At 50.0% G+C, this 23,844-nt stretch overlaps 1 protein-coding gene across 1 annotated transcript in view; it reads right to left on the reverse strand.

Annotated features, from left to right (window-relative positions):
• The window catches only part of LOC119963091 (stearoyl-CoA desaturase 5-like), a 108,956-nt gene that overhangs the window by 12,832 nt on the left and 72,280 nt on the right, over window positions 1-23,844 (reverse strand). The window contains exon 4 of the mRNA XM_038791672.1: window positions 8,158-8,390. Within this exon, the coding sequence (XP_038647600.1) occupies window positions 8,158-8,390 (233 nt within the window). The remainder of the gene's footprint in view (window positions 1-8,157; window positions 8,391-23,844) is intronic.

Genomic DNA, 23,844 nt, shown 5'->3' on the forward strand with positions numbered 1-23,844 from the left:
ATAAAAGCAAATTACTGCGGATGCTGGAATCTGAAACAAAAGGGAAAATGCTGGAAAATCTCAGCAAGTCTGGCAGCATCTGTCGGGAGAGAAAAGAGCTAACGTTTCAAGTCTGATGACTCTGTCAAAGCTAACAGACAGAGAAAGTGGGAAATATTTATACTGTGGAGTGGAAATGAAAGATGAGTCATAGCCACAGAAACCCAGGGAAACCGGGTGCTAATGGCCACAGATATCAAGGAGGAAGAGTGTTAATGGCAATCCCCAGAGAGGACAAAAGATGTGAAAGGTCAAACAGCAGGGAAACTATCAGAGGATGAACTGTAGGTGGGGGGGGAAGCAAAGAGGAGAAAGGTACAGGAAAGATGGATAAGATTGGAGGGGGGGGGGGGGGGAAGATAAATTAAATGTATATTAAGAAATAAATAAATGGTAAAGGACAGTTAAAATGAAATGAAAACAAATGGGTCGAGGTGGGGCTGATCATCTACTTTTTCTGATTATTTGAGTGCCATGATGTGCCATACAAGGAGGACATTGTTGGTGTAAACTTTCTGCTTTGGTAACATGTTGGGATATGAATTAATGCCTGCATTCTGCTTTGGCAGTGTATGACAGGATACTTGGCTATATGAATTAATGCTTGCTTTTAAGTTGCCACGAATGGTGATTTCTGCTGAGACAGTGAACTTTGGACTAAGAGTGAATCTAACAGATGTATCCTCCAAAGACAATGGGTCAGTGATGACCAGTGCTCCTTGGACTGCAGGAGCTGTCATTCTAAGCTGTCAAAACAGCTGAGAGAGGAAGCCCCCCTAGAGGGATGCCTCTAGTTCCGGCATCCAGGACTGGCAATTAATGACTTTATGTAATCACGTCCACAACATATTGATTGGATGAATGTAAACTACTGTGTAAAGAATTGATAACTATATATGGAATGAACTGCAATACTAAGAGAATTGATTGGCTGGATGTAAATGAGAATACGAACTAATTCTGCTTTTGAAAGTGTATATTAATCCAGTTTAAGCCACAGCTCAGAGAGAAAGTGTGCCGTCAAGACCGAGTGGTCTAGGAACTTTCTCTGCAACAATAAATTGCTTCTTTGCTCACGTTAAGGTCTACTTGTGAATATTTTCACCCAACAACATCATGTCTACTTTTTGGGTAACCATTACTGACGTACACTTCTATTGAGGTAGACTTTAGTTAAAAAAAACTTTCCCCTTAGTGTGTTTACTTCCTTTGTTTTTCTGTGTGTATATCTGTAATTATACCATGGACAAAACCCAATAAAAACATTTAAAAAAAAAAGAAAGGTGAGGAACAATATAGCTGAGACGGTGTTGAAATAGGAATACAGGGACTTCCGGTTGCGGCTATGACCAGCTAAGTCGCACGTTTGGCTGCTCCTGCGAGGAAGGTGTTTTCGGGCCGATTGGAGGGCCCCTAACGGCGCTGGAACGACGATTCCCGGTGGGGGAAGGTTCCCAGAGGAGAACCCTGCAAAATTTATGGTCATCACCCGAAGTGGGGCAGAAAAAAAAGCGGCAGCAGCTCCCCGAAAAAAGCGGGGGAAGAAACCCAAAATGGCAGCCGGCGGCGCACCCGAGGACTGGAGGAAATGGGCGGAGGAGCAGCAGGCTGTTCTCCTGCGCTTCTTCACGGAGCTGAAAGTGGAGCTGCTGGAGTCGATGAACGCGACGACCACCAGGCTGATGGGAGCCCAGGCGACCCAAGAGGCGTCAATTCGGGAGCTGCAGCAGGAGATGGCTGTGAGGGAGGAGGAGGCCACGGTCCTCGTGGGAAAGGTGGAGGTGCACGAGCCACTCCACCTGAAATGGCAAAACCGACTGGAGGAGATGGATACCCGCATGAGGCGGAAAAACCTGAGGATCCTGGGCCTGGCAGAAGGGCTGGAGGGGTCGGACCTCCCGAGGTATGTGGCAGAAATGCTGGGCTCACTGATGGGGGCAGGGGCCGTCCCTTCGCCCCTGGAACTGGAGGAGGCCTACAGAGTAATGGCCAGGAAGCCAAGAGCAAGCGAACCCCCGAGGGCGGTGCTGGTTCGGTTCCAGCGATTCAGCGACCGGGAGAGGGTGCTGAGGTGGGCCAAGAGGGAGAGGAGCAGCAAATGGGAGAACTCGACGGTGAGGATCTACCAGGACTGGAGTGCGGAGGTGGCAAAGCGGCGGGCCCGGTTCAACCGGACGAAGGCGGTGCTGCATGCCGAGAGAATCAGATTCGGGATGCTGCAGCCAGCGCGCTTGTGGGTGACCTATAAGGACCAGCACCACTATTTCGAGTCCCCGGAGGAGGCGTGGGCCTTTGTCCAGGAAGAAAAGCTGGACTCGAACTAGAACCAGGGGATACTTGGCGGTCGTTGCCGCTCTGGTACTTTAAGCTGGACACGTGGCTTTCTTTTGGTTGGATTTTCACTTGGCTGTATTTTTGGACCCTTTTTTTTCTCTCTACCAGTTTTTTTCTTTTTTCTGTTATTTATAATGTTATGTTGGGGGGGGCGGGGTGGGGGGGGGGGGGGGGGAGTGCCGGGGGTATGTGTTTCTTGTGGGGTTTTTTTTTATATAATCGGTATGGGATCGGGGACGGGGGTGGAACTGAAGATGGAGGGGTGGGGAGTGGCAGGGCGAAAGCGCGGGCTTTCCTCTGGTTTCCCGCGCACGGGGCAGAGGAGGGAGGAGGGTGGGAGGAAGGGGCGTGGTCAGAAATGGCTCCCTTTCCCGCGCTGGAGCGGGGTCAAGAAGGGGTGGTAAGGGGGGGGATGTCCCCCATGCCGGGAGGAGTCGGATTGTGGCAGGGGCAGCCGGGTCAGCGTAAACCAGCTGACTTACGGAAGTACTATGGAGGGTGCATCGCGGCTAGGAAGGGTCCTAGCCGGGGGGGGGAGGGGAGGGGAAGGGGGGGGGGGCTACCGGGTTGCTGCTGAAAAGGCCAGGGAGGAGAAGTTGAGGACCGGAGGGGTGGGGGGAGGGCGCCATCGCCATGGGGAGCGGGTCAGAAGGGGAGGGCTGACTCGGGGCGAGCAGGTGACAGGATATGGCTAGTCGGCAGGGGAGAGGGGCGGGCTGCCCTTCGACCCGGCTGATCACTTGGAATGTGAGGGGGCTGAACGGGCCGGTCAAGAGAACGAGAGTAATCTCGCATTTGAAGGGACTGAAGGCGGAGGTAGCAATGCTACAAGAGACCCATTTGAAGGTGGCGGACCAGGTCCGCCTGAGAAGGGGGTGGGTGGGACAGGTGTTCCACTCAGGACTGGACGCAAAGAACCGGGGGGTGGCGATCCTGGTAGGGAAGAGGGTGTCGTTCGTGGCGGCGGAGGTGGTGGCGGATAAAGAGGGTAGATATGTCATGGTGAAGGGTAGGCTACAGGGGGAGAAAGTGGTGATGGTTAATGTGTATGCCCCGAATTGGGACGACGCTGGCTTCATGAGGCGCCTACTGGGCCTCATTCCGGACCTGGAGGCAGGGGGCCTGATCATGGGGGGGGACTTCAACACAGTGCTGGACCCCGTGCTGGACAGATCGAGTTCAAGGACGAGTAGGAGGCCGGCAGCGGCAGAAGTGTTAAAGGGGTTTATGGAGCAGATGGGAGGGGTAGATCCCTGGAGGTTTGGGAGGCCGAGGGCGAGGGAGTATTCCTTTTTCTCCCATGTCCACAGAGTCTATTCTAGAATTGACTTTTTTGTATTGAGCAGGGGACTGATCCCGAAAGTACGGGAAGTGGAGTACTCGGCCATAGCGGTCTCAGACCATGCGCCACACTGGGTAGATTTGGAAATGGGGGAGGCGCGAGACCAGCGTCTGCTGTGGCGCCTGGATGTGGGGTTGCTGGCGGATGAGGAGGTGTGTAAGAGGGTCCGGAAGAGCATTGAAAGATATCTGGACACTAATGACACGGGGGAGGTGCAGGTGGGGATGGTCTGGGAGGCCCTGAAGGCGGTGATCCGAGGGGAGCTGATCTCCATACGGGCACATAGGGAAAGGAGGGAGAGACAGGAGAGGGAGAGGCTGGTGGGGGAGCTTTTGGACGTGGACAGGAGATATGCGGAGGCACCAGAGGAGGGGCTGTTGGGGGAACGGCGCAGTTTGCAGGCTAAGTTCGACCTGTTGACCACCAGAAAGGCAGAGACACAGTGGAGAAGGGCGCAGGGCGCGATTTATGAATATGGGGAGAAGGCGAGTAGGATGTTGGCGCATCAGCTCCGCAAGCGGGATGCGGCTAGAGAAATTGGGGGAGTGAGGGAGAGGGGTGGGAACGTAGTGCAGAAGGGGCCAGAAGTAAATGGGGTCTTCAGAGACTTCTATAAGGAGCTGTATCGGTCAGAGCAGCCGACGAGGGGAGGGGGGATGGAGGGCTTCTTGAACAAATTGAGGTTCCCCAAGGTCCAAGAGGAGCTGGTAGAGGGGCTGGGGGCGCCGATAGGGTTAGAGGAGCTAGTCAAGGGGATTGGGCATATGCAGACGGGGAAGGCGCCGGGGCCAGACGGGTTCCCGGTGGAATTTTACAAAAATATGCGGATTTGGTGGGCCCGGTGCTGGTACGAGCCTTCAACGAGGCATGGGAGGGGGGGGCTCTGCCCCCGACAATGTCGCAGGCACTGATCTCTCTGATCTTGAAGCGGGACAAGGACCCCGTGCAGTGTGGGTCATATAGGCCTATCTCGCTCCTGAATGTGGACGCCAAGTTGCTGGCAAAGATCCTGGCTACCAGGATAGAGGATTGTGTGCCAGGGGTGATACACGAGGACCAGACGGGTTTTGTGAAAGGGCGGCAGCTTAATACGAACGTGCGGAGACTGCTAAACGTCATCATGATGCCGGCAGTGGAGGGTGAGGCGGAGATAGTGGTGGCATTGGACGCGGAGAAAGCATTTGATAGGGTGGAGTGGAAGTACCTGTGGGAGACGCTGGAACGGTTTGGATTTGGGGAGGGATTTATTAAATGGGTGAAGCTGCTCTATTCGGCCCCGACGGCAAGTGTAGTGACGAATGGTAGGAGATCGGAGTATTTTGGGCTCCACCGGGGGACCAGACAGGGGTGCCCCTTGTCCCCCCTGCTCTTCGCACTGGCAATTGAACCGTTGGCGATGGCACTGAGGGGCTCAGGGGGGTGGAGAGGGCTGACAAGGGGCGGGGAGGAGCACCGGGTATCGCTATACGCGGACGACCTGCTGCTATACGTGGCAGACCCAGAAGGGGGAATGCCGGAGGTGATGGAACTGCTAGCAGAATTTGGGGACTTTTCGGGGTACAAGCTAAACTTGGGCAAGAGTGAGGTATTTGTGATACACCCAGGGGACCAGGAAGAGGGAATCGGGAGACTCCCGTTTAAGAGAGCAGGAAAGAGTTTTAGATATTTAGGGGTGCAGGTGGCAAGGAACTGGGGGACTCTCCACAAGCTGAACTTCTCCAGGCTGGTGGATCAGATGGAGGAGGAATTTAAAAGGTGGGACATGGTGCCGCTGTCGCTGGCGGGCAGAGTGCAGTCCGTTAAAATGACGGTCCTCCCGAGGTTTTTGTTTTTATTTCAGTGCTTGCCCATCTTCCTCCCTAGGGCCTTCTTCAAAAAGGTGACGAGTAGCATCATGAGCTACGTGTGGACGCACGGCACCCCAAGGGTGAGGAGGGTCTTCTTGGAGCGGAGTAGGGATAGTGGAGGGCTGGCATTACCCAATCTTTCGGGGTATTACTGGGCGGCAAATGTATCGATGGTGCGCAAGTGGATGATGGAAGGGGAGGGGGCAGCTTGGAAACGAATGGAGAGGGCGTCCTGTGGCAACATAAGCCTGGGGGCCCTAGTAACGGCGCCATGGCCGCTCCCTCCCACGAGGTACACCACGAGCCCGGTGGTGGCGGCCACCCTCAAGATCTGGGGGCAGTGGAGGCGACACAGGGGGGAAGTGGGAGGTCTGATGGAGGCACCGTTAAGAGGGAACCATAGATTCTTTCATGGGATGTGCACATTGCTGGCACGGCCAACATTTGTTGTCCATCCCGAATTTCACTTGAACGGAGTGGCTTGCCATACCATTTCAGAAGGCAGTGGAGAGTCAACCACACTACTGTGGGTCTGGAGTCACACATAGACCTTGAAGGGAGTGTCCAGCGATGAGACCTCTTAAAACTGAATAGCTAGGATGCCTCTAGAGTAGTTTTATATAAGTTAGTTTATTAAGGATTTGAGATTAGCATTCAATCATGGGTTGATCGCAGTTTTATTGGATAGGTTTGAACATGACTACTTCAGGGATTGAATCGAGTCCAACTGGAGTGGGCTATTGATTTTTGGAAATTGTATAACTGATGTGTTTTTATCAGTGTTCAGCAGATCGATCTTGGCATTATCCAGGTCCATCTCTTGTGAACACGAAACCAAGCTTGGGATAATAAATAGCCGTCTTATCCAAGATTGTTGTGTGTCCACTCTGTTTATTAAGCCAAGGCCTATCAATGAGGGACGAACCCCACATTAAGGCTGGCTCAATACTCAGGCCTTGGGAAAACCTCCTACATACCTGAACAGGTAACGACAGCAGATTTCCTTCCCTGAAGGAACCAAATGGACTTTTACGATAATTGACAATGGTTTCATGGTCACCATTACAGAGATTAGCTTTTCAATTCCAGAGTATTAATAATTTAAGTTTCACCACCTGCCATGGTAGTATTTGAACACTTGTCTCCAGAACATTAGCCTGGCCTCTGCATTACAAGACCAGTGATATAATAATAATAATAATAATAAATCTTTATTATTGTCACAATTAGGCTTACATTAACACTGCAATGAAGTTAACACTATGCCCTCATCTACCCCTAGACATTAGGAGGAGGATAGTGATGTGATTAAACATTAAAGCCAGTTTTTCCATGTTTGGAAGGGAGTCATTATGTTCCACCAGGTGATTTGGATATAGACCAGAACAAGTGTGTTGAAATTTATAAATTACTCCAAATGGGAGGTATCATTCATTTTTTAAAAGATTGAAGGAGCTGCAATGGGATATGGACAAAAATGGCATTAGGAGATAAAATATGGCAGATAGAATTCAATATTAGTAATGGGAGTATGCTCAGTGCAGTGGACAAGCAGAAGGAATGGAGAAAGTGGGTGACAAAACATTAAAGTTAGCAACTCAGATTGATACGGCCATTAAAAAAAAAACAAGAAGAACTCCAGGGGCTAAATAAGCTGTTCTCTTCCGAAGGCATGATGGAAAGAGGCTTTTAAAAAGTTAAATTTGATCTGCAAAATCCCAATTAAAGGCAGTGCTCAGACTTATGATACAATTGTAAATCGGAACCAGTTTCCCATTGGAACAATGCTATAATGGGGGATTGGTCTTGAACCAAGGTGCAATACCATATTTTCACTGAATAGTGAAAAGTCTTTGAGATCTTGCTTCAGTATAATTTCCATAGTCAGTGTATATCCCATTTAATGGGCAGCACGGTAGCATGGTGGTTAGCACAATTGCTTTAAAGCTCCAGGGTCCCAGGTTCGATTCCCGGCTTGGGTCACTGTCTGTGCGGAGTCTGCACGTTCTCCCCGTGTCTGCGTGAGTTTCCTCCGGGTGCTCCGGTTTCCTCCCACAATCCAAAGGTGTGCAGGTTAGGTGGATTGGCCATGCTTAGTGTCCAAAATTGCCCTTAGTGTTGGGTCGGGTTACGGGAATAGGGTGGAGGTGTAGACCTTGGGTAGTGCTCTTTCAAAGAGCCGGTGCAGACCCGATGGGCCGAATGGCCTCCTTCTGCACTGTAAATTCTATATCTATAATAGTGCCGACACTTTCGAAAATTCTTCTTTACTCTATCTGAGAACCACCCTTCCTGTGATTGTGAAAGGTAGAACATAAGTAACATAACAATTGGTAATGACCAAATGTTCATAAGATACCAATAAAGGTGAAAACGGCGTTGTAAAGTCAAAACAGGGTGTCAATTTATAAACGTTGTAAGTGTCGTTCGTTGCAATTCAAACGCCATAAAGTCGAGGAATGCCTGTACTTGAGCCAACTAAATTTAGCTGCATCCCTGATCTCCAGTCAGTTCCTTCCTCCTGTCAAATACAAGTTTGAGAAAATATGCAAACTTACAGAATAATTTAACAGCTTGAACCAACTTCCTACTCACCAATTGCTCCAAAGGTGACAAATCTATTTTCTCTAGGGCTGATGTTCTTGTTATAAGGTCGGTTTCCATACATATGGGCAGCACTGTTCACCAACCACGTGACATTCAGGGCTACTGTGTATCGAAGGATGGAAGCCAGGAAGTAGGAATTCCACAGTGTCTCCCCCCAGAAGTACCAGGGGATAAAAGTTGGCATGAAGAAACACATTATTAAAACAGACGTCTTGTAGTACCTATGAAAGAGAGGAAATCTTATGTAGACAGAAAGTAACAGCACAATTCTCTTGAACGCATGATCAGCAGTATGTGTATAATGTAAAAAAAATGTTAAAATTGCTAACACTCAAGTAAACCTTTCAGTGACAGATTAAAAAAAGACATGAACTCCCCTTGAACTGCCAGAGATTAGGTTTAACTAAATCCAAATGGGTATTCTGGAATATACGAGAATTTTTTGCAATATACATGTCAGTTTTGGTTACCATACATTAAAAGCGATATCATGCAATTGGAGAAAGGTCAGTGAAGGGCTGTAACATGGATACCTGTTCTCTCTGTACAAAGGACTGCTAGGGTGTACCCTGACAATTTTGGTGCACTGACGGATATTTTAATATTATGAAGTTTATGTGGTCTATACAGTGATCCAGTCAGAACCATTGAGCACAGATTCAAACAAAAGTGATAAATTCCATTCAAACAAACACCTTAATTTCTTCAAGGGATTCGCTGGATTAGTCCTCAAACTTTTGCTAGAAATGCCATATAGATGCAAAAATAAGGGCCTCAAAATAGTGGGCATGCTAGCCATGGGCGCCAATCCCTTAACAGCTGCTAAATCTCACAAGAGGACCAAAACAGGATTTGTGCCAGTGAGATCTCTGTTTGCTATCTTCCGCGACCCCCCTCCTCCAATTATGTGGTTATTTTTAGTACAGATCAGGATGACCTGTAAAGATGGCCCAGTCTCTCTGGAGCCGTCATCTGGCCCAGCCCCGCCAGAATGCCAGAAAATCTAGTGAAAACTCGGCTGTGCATTTGGAGAGATACACACCAGTTCTCAGCCTGAACTGAACACTGCCAGATTTGGGGGAAAATTCCATCCAACATTTCCATTCATGTTCCACCAAAGGTTTAGCGGCCTATTACGAGAACCCACTCTGGAAATACCTGATGAATTTCTTTTGCAAAAAGATGATCAATTGTAGGAAAAACCTGCCAATTAAAGCAATCAAATCAGAAACTTTAAGGGTTTCAATAAAGAACTAATCAAATTCCTAGTCTCTGAATAGACCCATGGTTAGTAAGAATTTACAAATGATACAGAGCAATCTCACAGGAAAGAAAGAGGTTGTAAGAACATAGGTGCAGGAGCAGGCCATTCAACTCATCAAGCCAGCTGCACCATTCAATATGATCATGGTGAATAAGACACTTTAATGCCTTTTACACACACTATCCCCACATCCCTTTAAGATATTGTTAATAGATACATGGATACATAGAAGATAGGAGCAGGGGGAGGCCTTTTGGTCCTTTGAGCCTGCTCCGCCATTTATCATGATCATGGCTGATCATCCAACTCAATAGCCTAATTCTGCTTTCTCTCCATAGCCTTTGATCCCATTCTCCCCAGCCACCTCTTGAATATATTCAAAGTTTTAGCATCAACTGCTTCCTGTGGTAATGAATTCCACAGGCTCACCACTGTTTGGCTGAAGAAATATGATTCCTTAGCTCTGTCCGAAATGGTTTACCCTGAATCCTCAGACTGTGACCCCTGGTTCTGGACACACCCATCATTGGTAATATCTTCCCTGCATCTACCCTGTCGAGTCCTGTTAGAATTTTATAAGTCTTTATGAGATCCCCCCTCATTCTTCTGAACTCCAGCGAGAATCCCAACTAATCCCAACCTAGTCAATCTCTCCTCATATGACAGTCCCGCCATCTCTGGAATCAGTCTGGTAAACCTTCGCTGCACTCCCTTGAGAGCATGAACATCCTTCCTCAAAGACCAAAACTGCATACAATACTCCAAGTGTGGCCTCACCAAGGCCCTCTGCAATTGCAGCAATACATCCCTGCTTCTATACTCAAAACCTCTCACAATGAAGGCCAACATACCATTAGCCTTCTTTACCGTCTGCTGCACCTGCATGCGTATGGTGCACAAGGCCACCCAGGTCCCACTGCACATCCCCTCTCCCAATTTACAACCATTCAGGTAGTAATCTATCTTCCTGTTTTTGCTTCCAAAGTGAATAACCTCACACTGATCCAAATTATACTGTATCTGCCATTTATTTGCCCACTCACCCAACCTGTCCAGATCTTGCAGTTGGATCCCTGCATCCTCGTCACAATTCACCCCCCCCCCCCCCCCCCCCCCCCACACATCTGATTTGGTATCATCTGCAAACTTTGAGATGTTACATTTTGTTCCCTTATCCAAATTAATATATATTGTGAATAGCTGGGGTCCCAGCATAAGATCCCTGTGGTACCCCACTAGTTACTGCCTGACAATTTGAAAAGGACCCATTAATCCCTACTCTTTGTTTCCTCTCTGCCAACCAGTTTTCTATCCACCTGAATACATTTCCCCCAATCCCATGCGCATTAATTTTGCACAATACTCTCTTATGCGGGACTTTAGTCCAAATATACCACATCCATTGGTTCCCCCTTGTCAACTGTACTGGTTACCACTTCAAAGAATTCCAACAGATTTGTCAAGCATGATTTCCCCTTCATAATCCATGCCGACTCTGGCTGATCCTGCCACTTCTTTCTAAATGTTCCGCTATAAAGTCCTTGATAATGGATTCAAGCATTTTCCCCACGACCGATGTTCGGCTTACTGGTCTATAATTCCCTGCTTTCTCTCTACCTCCATTTTTGAATATCGGAGTGACGTGAGCTGCCCTCCAATCTGCAGGGACAGTTTCAGAGTCCAAAGAATCCCAGAAGATGACCACCAATGCATCCACTATTTCCAGAGCCACCTCCTTAAGCACTCTGGGATGCAAATTCTCAGGCCCTGGGGATTTATCCGCCTTCAATCCCATCAATTTTCCCAGCACCATTTATCTACTAATGTTGATCTCCCACAGTTCTTCCCTCTCACTAAACCTTTCATTCCCCAACATTTCTGGGATCTGATTTGTGTCCTCTTTTGTGAAGACAGCACCAAAGTATGTATTCAATTGCTCAGCCATTTCTTTGTCCCTCATTATACATTCCCCTGTTTCTGTCTGTAGGGGGCCTATGTTTGTCTTTACCAATCTCTTTCTCTTCACATATCTATAGAAATTCTTAGTGTTAGTCTTTATGTTCCCTACAAGCTTCCTTTTGTACTGTACTTTCCACTTAATCAATCCCTTGGTCCTTCTTTGCTGAATTCTAAACTGCTCCCAATCCTCTGCCCTATTAGTTTTCCTTGGCCAATCTGTATGCGTCTTCCTTGTATTGGATACTATTTCTAATTTCCTTTGTAAGCCATGGATTGGACCTCTTACCCACTTTGTTTTGTGCCAGGCACGAATGAACAGTTGCTGTAGTTCCCCATGCGTTCCTTGAATGTGTGCCATCGTCTATCCACTGTCATACCTTTAAATGACTCTCCCCAATCTATCAAGGCCAACTTACGCCTCATATCCTCATAGTTCCCTTTATTAAGATTCAGTACCCTAGTCTCTGAATCAACTACCTCACTCTCCATCTTGATAAAAAAATTCTATCATGTTATCTTCGCTCATCCCCGTTAGTCTCGTACAGTCAGATTGGCAATGATTCTCTTCTCATTACATAGTACCCAGTCAAAGATGACCTGCTCTCTAGTTGGTTCCTCCACATATTGATCAAGAAAACCATCCCATATACACTCCAGGAATTCCTCCTCTTCGGTATTGTGGCTAATTTAATTTGCCCAATCTATGTGAAAATTAAAATCACCCATAGTAAACATACAAAGCTTCCGCAGCCCTCTGGGGTAGAGTATTCCAAAGATTCACACCCCTCTAAAGAAATTTCCCCTCATTTCGGTCTTTAATAGTTTCTCCCTTATTTTGAAATTGTGTCTCCTGGTTCTGACTCCCCAACCAAGGTAAACGTTTTACCTGCATCCATCCTGTCTATTCCTTTAAAGTATTTTGTAGGTTCAGTTCAATCAGTTCAACTGTTCAATGAGATCATCTCAGTCTACGAAGTTCTAGAGAATACAGACCCAGTTTGCCCAATCTCTCTTCATAAGTCAGTCCCACCATCCCCAGCACAAATATGGTGAAACTTTGTTGCACTCCTATATGGCATTAACGTCCTTTCTGAGTTAAGGGGGCCAAAACCGCGCACAGTATTCCAGGTGCGGTCTAACCAAGCTCCTATACAATTGAAGCAAGACTTTGCAACTCCTGTGCTCAAGCCCCCTTGCGATAAATGCTTACATTCCATTAACCTTCCTAATAGCTTGGTGCACATGCATGTTTGCCTTCAGTGACTTATTGGCAAGGACACTCTCGTCCCTTTATATAGCCACACTTCCTAATTTCCTACCATTTAGGAAATATTTTGCACATCTGTTCCTTCTACCAAAGTGGATTACCTCAATTTTTTCCACATTATATTCCATCTGCCATGTTCTTTTCCACTCACTAAGTTTGTTCAAATCCTCCAGGAGCTGCTTTACATCTTCCTCACAACACACATTCCAACCTACCTCTGTATCATCTGCAAACCTGGAAATATTACATTTGGTCCCCACATCCAGATAACTGATACACAGTGAACAGCTGGGGCCCAAGTACTAATCCTTGTGTACCCCACTGGCCACAGCATGCCAACACGAGAATGACGCATTTATTCGTACCCTCTCTTTTCTGTCCATTAGTCAATCCTTAATCCATGCCAGTACATTGGTCCTCTAGCCTGGGATAGGAGGCAATGATCTCATTTTGTCCGAAATGCTTTAATTTACTATATTGTTTAATATATAATACATTTTCTAGCAGAATATTTTTCTGCAGCCTATATAAAATTCTTATTGCACAATTAAAATGTTATGTTTCTTAGACAGTGGGTGGCATGGTGGTGCAGTGGTTAGTACCGTTGCCTCACGGTGCCAAGGCCCCGGATTCGATCCCGACCACTGTGTGTGGAGTTTGCACAATCTCCCCATATCTGCGTGGGTCTCACCCCCACAACCCAAAGATGTGCTGGTAGGTGGCTTGGCCATGCTAAATTGCTCCTCAATTGTAAAATAAAAATTGGGTACTTTAAATTTAAAAAATGTTTCTTAGGCAGTATGATGCATGTACATGTTCCTATAGAACTGTCCCAGTTATCCTTTCTTGTAATCGTTCTTCTGCCCACCCTCCAACTCTTCCTCCGGTTTTCTCTTATTCATTCTGCTCTTGCTATGGTTGGCTCCAACATTCAAGTGGCCACTGTCCAGGACAATGAGTCATGGCTCAGTTAATTAATATCTTACACAACCTGTACTTCAAGCAATAAATCACAGACTTCCGCTGGCAGCCATTGAGTAGGTCGCACATTTGATAGCTCCTGTCTGTGATGGACTTTTGGACCTTTTCCCCCCGTTTGTTTCTGGATTTTATGGGATAAATCAGTGAAGAGTGAGACAGTGAGGAGAAATTCCCCTCCAGTGTATGGAGAATTGGACCAGAAGTGGCCGTGTGAGACGACAAAGTCCTACAAGGAAGACGCTAGTGGAGCTGGCAACGCGGGAAAGCATGGCGGAGAGTAAGGGCTGCAGGGAGACAGCACAGTGATTGATGGCACAGCTGGTGAAGTTTTTTGAAGATTGCTTTGCCAAGCGTAAGGACACGCTGGACCCGATCAAGTCTTCGATTGATCAGGTGGTGCAGAATCAGGAGACCACAGGCGAGCGATCCAGGAGGTAGAGAAAAAGGTGTCTGAGCACGATGAGCTGGAGACCAAGGTGGAGTTGATGAATAACCGCCAGAAAAGAATGCAGGAGGACTTGCGGTGGCGCAATGCGGAGCTAAGCTGCACGATCGGCAGCTCCCGCTAATAATGGATTTTGGGGCTCTTTTCAGGGCCAGCAGGAGACTCTGCTGCGCTGCTTCCAGGAGCTTAAGGTGGAGCTGCTGGAGTCGCTGAAGGCTACCACCAGAGAGCTGATGGAGACGCAGACAGCCCAGGGGGCCGCGATCCGGGAGCTGCAGCAGCAGGCCTCCGAAAGGGAGGATGAGGCAGTGGCCTTCGCGGGGAAGGTGGAGATGCACAAGGCGCTCCATAAAAGGTGGCAGGAGCGGTTCGAGGAGCTGGACAACCGGTCGAGGTGGAAGAATTTACGGATTCTGGGCCTCACGGAGGGGCTGGACCTGGCGGCCTATGTGGTTGTTGTGCTGAACTCGCTGATGGGAGCTGGGTCCTTCCAGGGGCCCCTGGAGTTGGAGGGGGCCCACAGAATTCTGGCTAGGAGGCCCAAGCAGAACGAGCCGCCACGGGCGGTGTTGGTGCGGTTTCACCGGTTTGTTGATCGTGAGTGCGTGCTCCGGTGGGCCAAGAGGGAGCGGAGCAGCAAGTGGGAGAACACGGAGGTGCGGATCTTCCAGGACTGGAGTGCGGAGGTGGCCAAGCGGAGGGCCGGGTTCAACCGGATGAAGGCGGTGCTCCACAGACGGAGCGTGAAGTTTGGCATGTTGCAGCCGGCGCGTCTGTGGGTCACCTACAAGGACCGGCACCGTTATTTTGAGTCCCCTGAGGAGGCGTGGGCCTTTGTGCAGGCCGAGAAACTGGACTCAAACTGAGGGTCTAAGATGGGGGATTTTGTATGATAATGTAATTGTGTTTGATTTTTGCTCTGGAGGGGGGGGGGGGGTTCTCTGTTTAATGCAAGATGTGGGTTGGCTTTAGGGTGGGTGGGGTGATGTCGTTATGTCTTTTTGTATGGGTCTGGTGGACGGGTTCGGGCAGGGAGGTAAACTGGGAGTGCGGGGAGCTGGTGGTGGGGACTGGCAATGGGAGTTGCCCTAGAGGAGGCGGGGTTGGGCAGGGCGAAAGCGCGGGCTTTCCTCTGGTTTCCCGCGCTGTGGAATGATGGGGGCGGAGTCGGGGCTGAGAAACGCGGGCCGTTGCTGGCTGTTATTTTCCCGCGCAAGAGTGGGGGGGGGGGGGCCTGCTGATGGGCATGAAGGAGGAGGAGTAGTCCCACGTGGGGAGGAGTCGGAGGTGTGGCGGGAGTCGCCGGGGTCAGCAGAAGTTAGCTGGCTCACAGGAGGGAGGGGCACGGCTAGGAAGGGTCCTAGCCTTTTGGGGGGGGGGGGGGGGGGGGGGGTACCGGGTTGCTGCTGAAACGGCCAGGAAGGAGCTGGAGGATGCAGGGGGCGCTGGGGGGGGGGGGGGGGGGGGGGGTTGCTGCCGTGGGGAACTGGCCGAGCGGGGGACGCTGGCCAGGGGATGGGTTATGGCTAATCGGCAGGGAGCCGGCTGATTACCTGGAATGTGAGGGGGCTGAATGGGCCGGTCAAACGGGCCTGGGTGTTTGCGTACTTGAAGGGGCTGAAGGCGGATGTGGCCATGCTCCAAGAGGCACACGTGAAAGTGGCGGACCAGGTTCGGCTGAGGAAGGGATGGGTGGGCCAAGTATTTCACTCAGGGCTGGATGAGAAGAGTCGGGGGGTGGCGATCCTGGTGGGAAAGAAGGTGTCGTTTGAGGCGTTAAATGTGGTGGCTGACAGTGGCGGAAGGTATGTGATGGTGAGTGGTCAGCTGCAGGGGGAGCGGGTGGTGTTGGTGAATGTTTACGCCCCAAATTGGGACGATGCGGGATTTATGCGGCGTATGTTGGGCCGCATTCCGGACCTGGAGGTGGGGGGCCTGATCATGGGGGGGGGGGGGGGGGGGGGGGGGGGAAGACTTCAACACGGTGCTGGATCCCCCATTGGATCGATCTAAGTCCCGGATGGGTAGGAGGTGTGGCGAATGTAATATGTAAGAGGAGCTGGGTGAGGAGATTGAGGAAGGGACGTGGGCGGATGCCCTGGAGAGAGTGAATTCCTCCTCTTCCTGTGTGAGGCTTAGCCTCATACAGTTCAAGGTGCTGCATAGAGCCCACATGACTGGGACGAGGATGAGTAGGTTTTTCGGGGGCGAAGACAGGTGTGCTAGGTGCTCGGGGAGCCCAGCGAACCACGCCCATATGTTCTGGGCATGCCCAGCGCTGGGGGAGTTTTGGGAAGGGGGTAGCAAGGACGGTGTCGAGGGTGGTGGGATCCAGGGTCAAGCCAGGCTGGGGACTCTCAATTTTTGGGGTTGCAGTGGAGCCAAGAGTGCAGGAGGCGAAAGAGGCCGGTGTTCTGGCCTTTGCGTCCCTAGTAGCCTGGAGGAGGATTCTTCTTCAGTGGAGGGATGCGAGGCCCCCAAGCGTGGAGGCCTGGATCAATGATATGGCGGGGTTCATCAAATTGGAGAAGGTGAAATTTGCCCTGAGGGGATCAGTACAAGGGTTCTTCAGGCGGTGGCAGCCTTTCCTGGACTTCCTGGCGGAACGGTAGGGAAATAGGCCGGCAGCAGCAGCAACCCGGGGGGGGGGGGGGGGGGGGGTTTGGTTCGGTGGGAGGGAGAATTGTGTACATGGGTTTGTGGGATGTGGCGGGTGTTATCTCTTTCCTTTATGTTGTTTGCTTTTTTTGGGGTTTTTTTGTTTTTGTAGTGCTTTTGTAGTTGGGTGGGTGTTCTTGGGTTTTTACCATGGTTGTTTTGTTGTTTATATTTTGTGAAAATCTTAATAAAAATTATTTTTAAAAAAAGAAAAGAATGCAGGAGAAGCTGGCAAACAGGTCCAGGAGGCAGAATCTGAGAATTGTCGCCCTCCCTGAAGGCAGTGAGGGATCGGATAGGAGGGCCTATGTGGAAAAGTTGATGGGGGCTGAGAGCGCACAAATCCCTCACGAACAAGCCCCGAGTGAACCAGTCGCCGAGGGCGATGATGGTACGTTTACACAGATTCCTGGACAAGGAACACGTTCTGCGGTGGGCCAAGAAAGAACGAAGCAGCAAGTGGGAGAATTGTGAGCTGCAAATTTACCAGGACATGGCGAGGATTTGGCCAAGCGGCGAGCGGGGTTTAATCGGGCAAAACGGCCCTGTTTAAGGGGGTGAAGTTCGGGATGCTGTACCCAGCCCGTCTGTGAGTCACACATGAGGAACAGGACTTCTACTTTGAAACACCAGACGATGTATGGACTTTCATCAAAGAAAAAAGACTGGAGGTGAACTAAAAGACACTGAAGCCTTGGAGAGTACTGTAGTGGTGATTTGTTGTGTTGGGTTGTATAAGTAGTGTTATGTGCAATAAGGGGCTGCTTTGATGGCTAAAGTTAACTTTGTCTTACAGGGAGATGGTTAGAGGGGGGGGGGGTTTCTGGGGTTGATTTTTCTTCTTCTTCTGTGGTTGTTTTTGCACTATTTTTTCTGATGTTTGTTTACTGGGGAATGTGATGCTTTGAAAATGTTTGTTTAAGTAGGGGGGGGGGGGAAAGAGGTGAAGATAACAATGGGGAGACAGACTGCTTGGTGCCATGGGCAGGCGCTATCAGATCAGCTTGGGTCAGCTGACTCGGAAGCACAGTGGGGGGCGAGCAGGTGTGAAGCTGGAGCTTGATATGGGGGGTTGGGTTTCTAGTGCTGTTGCTGGGGAGGGGGGCAAAAGAGGGGGTGGGGAGCTGCTTTGCTGACAGGGGAGGAACTATTACTAGGGGTCAAATGGGAGGTCGGGGACGTCGAATGCCCGAGGAGGGGCTTGAGGAGGCCAGGGGCGCGAGCTGGAGGCTGGCCTAAAAAGGGTGATGTCTAGTCGGCAGGGGAGGGGGTGGGAGGGGGGGGGGGGGGTGCGGGGAAGCCCCCTGACCAGGCTGACTACATGGAATGTTAGAGGGTTGAATGGGCCAGTCAAGAAAACTCACGTGTTTGCGCATTTGAGGGGGCTGAAGGCAGACATGGCAATGTTACAAGAGAGACACCTTAAGGGGTGGGTTGGCGAAGTATTCCACTCAGGGTTGGACTCAAAGACCAAGCGGGTAGCGATCTTGATCAATAAACGAGTGGCATTCGAGGCAGGGAGAATCGTGTCAGACAAGGGAGGTAGGTACATAATGATGAGTGGGAAGCTAGAGGGGGTGCGGGTAGTACTCGTGAACATATATGCTCCGAATTGGGACAATGTGGAATTTATGAGGCGGGTGCTAGGTAAGATCCCAGACTTAAGAGTCACAGAACTTGATTATGGGAGGAGATTTTAAATAGTCATTGATCAGGAATTGGACCACTCAAAATCCAAGAGAGGGAGGGTGCCAGCCACGGCAAAGGAATTGAAGGGGTTCATGGAACAGATAGGGGGAGCACACCCATGGATGTTTGCACGGCCAAGGGTGAAGGAGTTTTCTTTTTTCTCCCATGTCCACAAGGTATACTCTTGCATTGACAATTGCAGTGTCAGATCATGCCCCACACTGGGTGGATCTACAGGTTAGTGTGGAGGGAGGACAACACCCGCTGTGGAGACTGGATATGGGGTAGCTAGCGGATGAAGCGATCTGTGGGCGGGTGAACAAGTCCACCCAGAACTATCTGGAAACAAATGATATGGTGGAGGTCTCTGCAGCGATGATTTGGGAAGCTTTGAAGGCAGTGGTCAGAGGGGAATTAATCTTGATACGGACCCACAGAGAAAAGGTGGAATGGGCTGAGAGGGATAGATTAATTGAGGAGATCTCCAGGTGGACAGGAGATATTCGGAGGCCCCGGACACGGGGCTACCGAAGGAGCGATGGAGGTTACAGGCAGAGTTTGGGCTGTTGAAAGTGGTGGAACAGTTGAGGACAGCAACGGGGCGATTAATGAATATGGGGAATAGGCAAGCAGAATGTTAGCGCACCAGCTCAGAAAAAGGGAGGCGGCCAGGGAGTAGAGGTAGGAACATGGTCCTGGATCCAGTGAGGGCAAATGAGGTTTGTAGTGATCCTCACCTGAGTGTGTACAGAAGGGGCTGATGGGAAATGGAAGTACCACCAGGGGACAGCGTGGGGACATACAAGAGTGACGCCGAAGGCCCGCCCTCACTCACTTTGGCTGGAGAGGCAGGGGAGCAGGACAGGACGGAAGTTGAGCTCAGGGCTGCAAGATTAGGCCTAGTTGCAGAGCATAGAAAAGCAGTATCTTTACAAGTGCCATTCTGTAAGTAAAAGCTAACAAAGTAATTTATTGTGGAGCACAACAAACCATCCTTCAACTTCTGAACGACTTCTAGCATTCTTTTAAGAAACATAACATGGTACAGGAGTGGCTTCTTTGAACAGAAAGAACCAGTGCTACCAGCAAAAGCAACAGGCCGGCCGCCCGACTTAAGGATTTTTACAGCAAATTATATGAGTCGGAACCCCCGGCAGGGGATGAGGCAGTTTTTGGATCAGTTGAGGTTCCAGAGGGTTGATGAGGATCTAGTGGAAGGGCTGGGGGCCCCAATTGAGATTGAGGAAATAATCGAGGGGCTGGACGGCATGCAGTCAGGCAAGGCCCTGGGTCCTGACGGCTACCCGGTGGAATTCTATAAGAAGTTTTAAGAGATATTGAGCCCACTGCTGGTGAGGACATTTAATGAAGCAAGAGAGAAGGGAGTCCTCCCCCCAACAAAGTCACAGGCCTAGATTTGACTGATCCTGAAACAGGAGAAGGATCCGGAGCAATGCGGGTCATAGTGGAGTTGGGACACTTTTAGGAACTTTCAAGCGGTTATTGAATAGGCACATGGAGCACACCAGAATGACAGGGAGTGGGATAGCTTGATCTTGGTTTCGGACAAAGCTCGGCACATCGAGGGCCGAAGGGCCTGTTCTGTGCTGTACTGTTCTATGTTCCTCTATACAGGCTAATTTCTTTGCTGAATGTGGATGCCAAACTGCTGGCTAAGATAATGCCCACAAGGATAGAGGATTGTGTCCTAGGGGTGATGGGGAAGACCAGACGGTATTTATAAAGGCAGGCAACTCAAGGCCAATGTTCAAAGGCTTTTAAATGTTATTATGTTGCCCTCAGAAGGAGGGGAGGTGGTGGTCACGATGGATGCGGAGAAGGCTTTTGATCAGCTGGAGTGGGATTACCTGTGGGAGGCGCTGGAAAGGTTTGGGTTTGGTGAGGGCTTCATTGACTGGATGCGGTTGCTCTATCAGGCACCAGTGACGAGTGTGCATACGAACCAGCTGAGGTCGGGGTATTTTAAACTACACCGAGGGAGGAGGCAAGGGTGCCCCCTCTCCTTGCTACTGTTTGGAACTGGAAAGGGCTGGTTGGGGGGGGGTGGAGCACCAGGTCTCGCTTTATGCAGATGACCTGCTCTAGTACATTTCAGACCCGTTGGAGGGGATGGGGGAAGTTATGTGAATCCTGGGGGAATTTGGCACTTTTTTGGGGTATTAATTGAACATGAGGAAAAGCGAGATGTTCACGATCCAGGCAAGCGGGCAGGAGAAGAGACTGAGAGAGCTGCCCCTTAGAATTGGAGGGAAGAGCTTTCGGTATTTAGGAATCCAGGTGGCCTGGGAGTGTGAGGCACTGCACAAGTTAAACCTATCCCGGCTAGTAGAACAAATGGAAGGGGACTTTAAGAGATGGGACATGGTCTCGCTATCACTGGTGGGTAGGGTACAGACCATGAAAATGACAGTTCTCCCCAGATTTTTGGTTGTCTTTCAGTGCCTCCCCATCTTCATCCCAAGGGCCTTTTCCAAGCGGGTGAATAAGGTTATTTCGGGCTTTGTGTGGGCGGGTAAAACCCCGCGTGTGACAAAAGTGTTGCTGGAGCACAGCCGGGGGAGGGTAGGTTGGCGCTGCTGATCTTCTGCAACTACTACTGGCCGGCTAATAGAGCCATGATTAGGAAGTGGGTAGTGGGGGAGGGGTCGGTGTGGGAGCGGATGGAGGCGGTGCCATGTAAAGACACAAATTTGGGAGCACTGATAACGTCACCTCTTCCATTCTCGCCAGCCCGATACTCCACAGAGGCTGATTTAGCACACTGGGCTAAATCGTTGGCTTTTAAAGCAGACCAAGGCAGGCCAGCAGCACGGTTCAATTCCCGTACCAGCCTCCCCGAACAGGTGCCGGAATGTGGCGACTAGGGGCTTTTCACAGTAACTTCATTGAAGCCTACTCGTGACAATAAGTGATTTTCATTTCATTTCACAAGTCCGGTGGTGGTGGCAGCTCTGAGAATCTGGGGACAGTGGAGGAGATACAAGAGAGTGGAGGGAGCTTCGGTTTGTACTGGGTACTGGGTAGCCCACAGGATTTGAAGGATGTGATAAAGCAATTCATAGAACATAGAACATAGAACAGTACAGCACAGAACAGGTCCTTCGGCCCTCAATGTTGTGCCGAGCCATGATCACCCCACTTAAACCCACGTAACCCCGTAATCCCCCCCATTAACCTTACACTACGGGCAATTTAGCATGGCCAATCCACCTAACCCGCACATCTTTGGACTGTGGGAGGAAACCGGAGCACCCGGAGGAAACCCACGCACACACGGGGAGGACGTGCAGACTCCACACAGACAGTGACCCAGCCGGGAATTCAATGTGCATACTTTGAAAATCACTGACATTTCAAATTGTGTCCAACTATGTCTGAAACATCGAGACATAGGAGCAGGAATCGGTCATTCAGCCCATTGAGCCCAAAAATTCATGATGAACAAACCCCAACAATTGTAGAACCCATCACCCATCACCCCCCCCCCCCCAGAGAAAATCTCACCTTCTCCAGGGTCAGAAACTCCAGCAGGTCCACCTGTCACGCCAAGGCACAGGTGGAAAAGCTGACCTCCACCCAACAAGACCGCCTACGAGCAATCAGCAAGGCAAAGGCTAAGATCTGCCCCCCACCCGCCTGCAGCTCCAGCCGGTCTGACACCCTGAATATGGCTTCTAGGGGACCAGGATCCACGTCCACATGTAAAACCCCCGAAAATGGTGCTGAACACCATCCTCCAAAACCTCTCCAGCTTTGGGCAGGACTAAAACATATGCACATGGTTCGCAGGGTCCCTCCCACACCTCTCACAGACATCCTCCACCCCCTTGAACAGCTGGCTCATCCTTGATTTTGTAAGATGCGCTACCTTCAGCTGCATCAATCCCAGCCTCCATAAATCGGCATGACAACCCCCTCCCCCAACCACCCTCACTGATAGCACCGCCTCCAACAACAAGGAGACAGGTGTTATCAGGAAGGTCAGAAAGACCTTCCTCGCAAATTCCCACACTTGCATATACCCGAAATGTTTCACTCCGCACCAGCCCAAACTTCTCGTCCAACTCCTCAAACTCGCAAATCACCCTCTCAGGAACAGATCCTTCATTTCCTTAATCTCCCTCTCTTCCCATCCCCCCAAAATCTTGCATCCATCCTCCCCGGCTCAAACCCATGATTCTCCCTAATCGGCACGCCCCCAACCCAGCCCCCAGCCTAAGGTGCCGTCTAACCTGCCTCAAAATCTTCATCGTGGCCACCACCACCGGAATCACAGTGAATACTTCCCTGGGGCTATCGGGAGTGGCGCCCTTGCCAGCACCCAAAACCCTGACCCCCTGCAAGAGCCTGCATCCGTCCTCACCCAGAGAGCCCCCCCCCCCATCCCTGCTCCAGCCCCGCACCTTGTCTGCATTTGCCGCCCAATAATAAGCCCCCTGCCTGCCGTCCCCTCTGCAGCATCACTCTCCTAATCCTGCCCACCTCTCCGCCCAAACAAACGAGGAGATCAACCTGTCCACCCCCCTGAAAATGCCTTGGGCAAAAGATCAGCAGACATTGAAATAGAAACAGGAATCATGGCACCTTAACTGCCTGCATCGTTGCACTTTTCATTACTTTTTTAGTAACCCTTTGTTGATCTTTCAAAAATTTCTCAATCTTTCAGCTTGCCACTGGCCTTTGCAATATGGTATGAATCATAGAATCCCACAGTACAGAATGTGGCCATGCGGCCCATCAAGTCTGCACATACCCTTCAAAAGAGCACTCTACCTAGGCCCACTTCTTCTACTCTAACACCATAACCTAACCTACATACGGACGCAGGTTTATCCGCAAGTTCACGGATGATATGAAAATTGGTGGGGTGGTAAATAGTAAGGAGGATAGCCTCAGATTACAGGAGGATATAGACGGGCTGGTCAGGTGGGCTGATCAGTAGCTAATGGAATTCAATCCGGATAAGGGCGAGGTGATGCACTTACCATGGGAAGCACAGAGGATCAGAAGGATCTTTATGTGAAAGTAGATCAGTCTCTTAAATTAGCAGGGCAGGTGGATAGTGTGGTTAAAAAGGCATATGGTATATTTACCTTTATTAGCCAAGGCATAGAGTTGGATGGATGGATTTGTTTATTGTCACATGTACCGAGGTACAGTGAAAAGTATTTTTCTGTATGCAGCTCAAACAGATCATTTAGTACATGAAAAGAAAAGAAAATAGATAATAGGACAACACAAGGTACACAACGTAAATACCTAGACACCGGCATCGGGTGAAGCATACAGGAGTGTGTATTAATCAGTCAGTCCATAAGAGGGTCGATTAGGAGTCTGGTGACAGCGGGGAAGAAGCTGTTGTCGAATCTGTTTGTGCGTGTTCTCAGACCT

This window comes from Scyliorhinus canicula, chromosome 3 (genome assembly GCF_902713615.1).
Source record: "Scyliorhinus canicula chromosome 3, sScyCan1.1, whole genome shotgun sequence".
In the NCBI taxonomy this organism is placed as follows: domain Eukaryota; kingdom Metazoa; phylum Chordata; class Chondrichthyes; order Carcharhiniformes; family Scyliorhinidae; genus Scyliorhinus; species Scyliorhinus canicula.